This window comes from Salvelinus sp. IW2-2015, linkage group LG22 (assembly GCF_002910315.2).
Source record: "Salvelinus sp. IW2-2015 linkage group LG22, ASM291031v2, whole genome shotgun sequence".
Taxonomy (NCBI): Eukaryota; Metazoa; Chordata; class Actinopteri; order Salmoniformes; family Salmonidae; genus Salvelinus; species Salvelinus sp. IW2-2015.
This window is the reverse complement of record NC_036862.1, coordinates 34,979,911-34,985,162: the sequence shown is the minus strand read 5'-3', so window position 1 is coordinate 34,985,162 and position 5,252 is coordinate 34,979,911. Positions and strand designations below refer to the sequence as shown.

At 50.4% G+C, this 5,252-nt stretch overlaps 1 protein-coding gene across 1 annotated transcript; it reads right to left on the bottom strand.

The window, feature by feature from the left end:
• On the bottom strand, window positions 1-1,421 carry LOC111949616 (lysophosphatidic acid receptor 4-like). The gene has a single exon (XM_023966935.3). The coding sequence runs from the start codon at window positions 1,138-1,140 to the stop codon at window positions 265-267; it is 876 nt and encodes a 291-aa protein (XP_023822703.1). The 5' UTR covers window positions 1,141-1,421; the 3' UTR covers window positions 1-264.
• Between the last annotated feature and the right edge of the window lie 3,831 nt (window positions 1,422-5,252).

Sequence of the window (5,252 nt, the reverse complement as noted above, 5' to 3'; positions counted from 1 at the left end):
GTAAAGTGTTTATTAAATAAAACCTATTATATGAGCACATCTTAAAAGTACAGATGAGTGCAATTCAACTTACAGAAGAAGAGATGAACTGTTACAAAAAAAGAAAATGAGTGACATTTGGCAAAATAGAATTGAACATTTAACTATAAATTGTGGAATATTTAGGAACACATGTTGACGCAGTTTCCTCAAACTATCTCCACCGGTAGTCGTTTCTCACTGTCCTCCCTAATCTACTTTCATGTGATCTGGTCAGTGAAACCTCTACGTCAGAACGCTCTTCTTCCAGAAAGCATCTAAAGAGAAGMAGTACAACAGTGGATCTAGACAACAGTTGATGCTGGTCAGACAGAACATGGGCATGATAGCCTGCCTGATACCGAGCAGCAGCATGATGGAGGAGGGCAGGAAGAAGACAATAAACATCAGAAGGTTGATGGTGAAGATCAGCATGACGTTCATCTTATTGTTGACCATGGCAGCATCGCTGAGGTGCCTGTGTAGAGTCCAGGACACCATGGCGGTGGAGACCACGTTGACCCCCAGCATGGCGAACACCAGCCCGAACTGCACGTAACCAGCTATCTGCACATTCAWGGCACATTCTTGAGTAAACTCAAAGCATTTGTCAGTGGCGTTACAGCTCTTCATCTGACTGATGAAGTACAGGGCCTCTGGGATGTTGACCGCCACGATCAGGATCCAGATGAAGACACAGGCTTTCCAGGCATTGGTGGTGGTGCGGATGTGGCGGGTTCTTAGAGGGTAGACCACAGCCAGCAGCCTGTCCAGGCCAATGAAGGTGATGAAGACAGCGCTGGAGCGGATGTTGTTGCGGAACAGCATGGTGGTGGCCGTGCAGGCCTGGATGCCCAGGGGCCAGGTGCCTGTGGTGTAGAAGTAGACCCGGGTGGGCAGGGAGAGCACCAGCAGCAGGTCGGACAGAGCCAGGTGGCTCATGAAGACAGCGCTGGAGGATTTGAGGCCGTGGCGGCGGAGCAGAACCCAGAGTGACACGGCGTTGAGCGGCAGGCCCAGCACCATCACACAGCCGTACACCGCGGCAGAGACTGTATACACTGCATTCACACAACTCAGCTCCGGAGCGCTGTCCTCTAAGGTATCGTTGGTGTTGTTCATGGTGCTGTACTGTATCTCTGCTCCTTTAAGACAGACACAGCTGTGCGTGTCTGTGTGAACTGAAAAGAGACCGAAACCACGACAAACCAGCAACTCAGTGCTCTGGTTTCCACTTCATAGCAGAGCGGTCTGTATGAAGGTTGAGCTGTTCTTAACTGTGTTTTTGAAATAACAATGTTGAAATAGGTGTTGAAACAGGAAGTGAGGATACTTTTTTTCTTCTCAGCAAGGGCCTACCATTCTATCTGCAAATCGGTTTGAAGATACTTGATAACATGAATCCTTTTTGAGTAACAAGTTCAAATGAGTCACCCAGTAAAATACTACTTGAGTAAAAGTCTAAAAGTATTTGGTTTTAAATATATAAGTATCAAAAGTGCATGCAATTGCTCAAATATACTTAAGTATCAAAAGTACAAGTAAAAGTGTAAATCATTTAAAATTCCTTATATTAAGCAAACCAGACGGCAGCATTTTCTTGTGTTTTCAATTTACAGATCGCCAGAGGCACACAACACTCAGACATAATTTACAAACGAAACATTTGTGTTTGTGAGACCGCCAGATCGTAGGCAGTAGGACTGAACAAGGATGTTCTCTTGATAAGTGAGTGAATTGGACCGTTTTCCTGTCCTGCTAAGCATTGAAAATGTAACGAGTACTTTTGGGTGTCAGGGAAAATGTATGGAGTAAGAAGTACATTCTTTTCTTTAGGAATGTAGTGAAGTAAAAGTAGTCAAAAATATAAACAGTATAGTAAAGTACAGATACCCCAAAAAACTACTTAWGTAGTACTTTAAAGTAATTTTACTGAAGTACTTTACGCCACTGCTAGATTGAGAGAGGGTGGATTACATCTGAGCGGTCCATATCTAAACAATGTATAATTATGTGTATGCTTCAATTCAGTATGAATAAATTACAAGACTCAGGGTTGTAAATCCCATGCCTTTTGTTGATCAGATTAGTTAAGAGTTAGATATGCCCTCTGAGATCTTCTGTGGAACCTCTATGGATCTCAGCCTCCTTAAGGGCAATACTTGAATGAGGTCACAGGTGTGATGAGTGAGAATACAACGGAACATAAACTTGAAGGTTGGATGATTGATTTGAAAATGTGTTGGCCAGTGTTGGGTTCTGAGAATATGAAATATACTTATTCATGTCACTGATGGAGTGCTGAGGTGTAGAGGGTCTACACCAGAAGTTAATGGTTATAGGAGGAAGGTATATACAGTCGTGGCCAAAAGTTTTGAGAATGACACAAATATTAATTTCCACAAAGTTTGCTGCTTCAGTGTCTTTAGATATTTTTGTCAGATGTTACTATGGAATACTGAAGTATAATTACAAGCATTTCATAAGTGTCAAAGGCTTTTATTGACAATTACATTAAGTTGATGCAAAGAGTCAATATTTGCAGTGTTGACCCTTCTTTTTCAAGACCTCTGTAATCCACCCTGGCATGCTGTCAATTAACTTCTGGGCCACATCCTGACTGATGGCAGCCCATTCTTGCATATGACCACCCTCCTATCCACCCACCTAATTTAAGGGCCAACACCGAGATAATGGCCAGCACGGGGATAGGGGCAGCACCGGGATAAGGGGAGCACCGGGATAGGGCAGCACCAGGATAAGGGGCAGCTCCGGACTGAAGGACTGCAGCTCCGGACTGAGGGCGGATCCTGGCTGGCTGGCTCTGGGGATCCTGGCTGGCTGGCTCTGGCGGATCCTGGCTGGCTGGCTCTGGCGATCCTGGCTGGTAGGCTCTGGCGGATCCTGGTTGGCTGGCTCTGGCGGATCCTGGCTGGCTGGCAGCTCCTGGCTGGCTGGCTCTGACTGCTCATGGCTCGCTGACGGCTCTGGCTGCTCATGGCTCGCTGACGGCTCTGGCTGCTCATGGCTCGCTGACGGCTCTGGCTGCTCATGACTCGCTGACGGCTCTGGCTGCTCATGGCTCGCTGACGGCTCTGTCTGCTCATGGCTCGCTGACGGCTCTGGCTGCTCATGGCTCACTGGCGGCTCTGGCAGATCCTGTCTGGTTGGCGGCTCTGGCAGATCCTGTCTGGTTGGCGGCTCTGGCAGATCCTGTCTGGTTGGCGCTCTGGCAGATCCTGTCTGGTTGGCGGCTCTGGCAGATCCTGTCTGGTTGGCGCTCTGCGGGATCCTGACTGACGAATGGCTCTAGCGGCTCCTGACTGACGAACGGCTCTGACGGCTCGGGACAGACGGGCGGCTCTAATGGCTCGGGCAGACAGATGGCTCAGATGGCGCTGGGTAGACGGATGGCTCAGATGGCACTGGGCAGACGGATGGCTCCGATGGCGCTGGGTAGACGGATGGCTCAGATGGCGCTGGGTAGACGGATGGCTCAGATGGCACTGGGCAGACGGATGGCTCAGATGGCGCTTGCAGACGGGTGGCTCAGATGGCCTTGGCAGACGGGCAGCTCTGGCCGGATGAGGCGCACTGTAGGCCTGGTGCGTGGTGCCGGAACTGGAGGCACCGGGCTAAGGACACGCACCTTCAGGCTAGTGCGGGGAGCAGGGACAGGGCACACTGAACTCTCAAAGCGTACTATGGCCCTGGTGCGTGGTACCGGCACTGGTGGTACCGGGCTGAGGGCACGCACATCAGAGACGAGTACGGGGAGAAGGAACAATGTGTACAGGGCTCTGGAGACGCACCTGTGGCTTGGTGCGTGGTGTCGGAACAGGAGGCACCGGGCTGGAGACACGCACCATAGGGAGAGTGCGTGGAGGAGGAACAGGGCTCTGGAAACGCACTGGAAGCCTGGTGCGTGGAGTAGGCACTGGTGGTACTGGGCTGGGGCGGGAAGGTGGCGCCGGATATACCGGACCGTGCAGGTGTACTGGCTCCCTTGAGCACCGAGCCTGCCCAACCTTACCTGTTGAATGCTCCCGTCGCCCGCCCAGTGCGGGGAGGTGGAATAACCCGCACCGGGCTATGTAGGCGAACCGGGACACCATGCGTAAGGCTGGTGCCATGTATGCCGGCCCGAGGAACGCACTGGAGACCAGACGCGTTGAGCCGGCTTCATGGCACCTGGCTCAATGCCCAATCTAGCCCTACCAGTGCGGGGAGGTGGATAACCCGCACCGGGCTATGAACACGTACAGGAGACACCGTGCGCTCTACTGCGTAACACGGTGTCTGCCCGTACTCCCGCTCTCCACGGTTAGCCTGGGAAGTGGGCGCAGGTCTCCTACCTGCCCTCGGCCCACTACCTCTTAGCCCCCCCCCAATAAATTTTTGGGGTTTCTTCACGGGCTTCCGTGCTAGCCGCGTACCTTCATACCTCCGATCTTGGGCTCTCGCTGCCTCCATCTCCTCACGAGTGCGGCGTATTCCCCAATGTGAGCCCAGTGTCCTTTTCCCTCCTTACTTCCTCCATGTCCAGAATTCCCGTGTAGTGGACCACTGTTCGTAGTCCCGCTGCTTGGTCGGGTTTGGTGGGTGGTTCTGTACCGCTCTTCTACTTCGTCCTCCTCATCAGACGAGGAGAGGCGAGAAGGATCGGATGACCAAAACGCAGCGTGGTAATTTGCATTATATTTATTTAAAGAAAATACGAAAAAACACGGAAACACTTTAACCCACTACAAAAACAAACGAAGTAGACAGACCTTGATACGAACTTACATACAACGAAGAACGCACGAACAAGTACAGACTACAAATAAATGACCGAACGAACGATACAGTCCCGTATGTGCAATAACGACACAGACACAGGAGACAACCACCACGACAAACAATGTGAAACCACCTACCTTAATATGGTTCTGAATCAGAGGAGATGAAAACCACCTGCCTCTAATTGAGAACCATATCAGGTCACCCATTAACCAACATAGAAACACATAACATAGAATGCCCACCACACTCACGCCCTGACCGACTAACACATACAAAAACAACAGAAAACAGGTCAGGAACGTGACATGGCAAGGTGCTCCATCATGCTGGAAAAGGCATTGTTTGTCACAAACTGTTCTGATGGTTGGGAGAAGTTGCTCTCGGAGGATGTGTTGGTACCATTCTTTATTCATGGCTGTGTTCTTAGGCAAAATTGTGAGTGAGCCTCT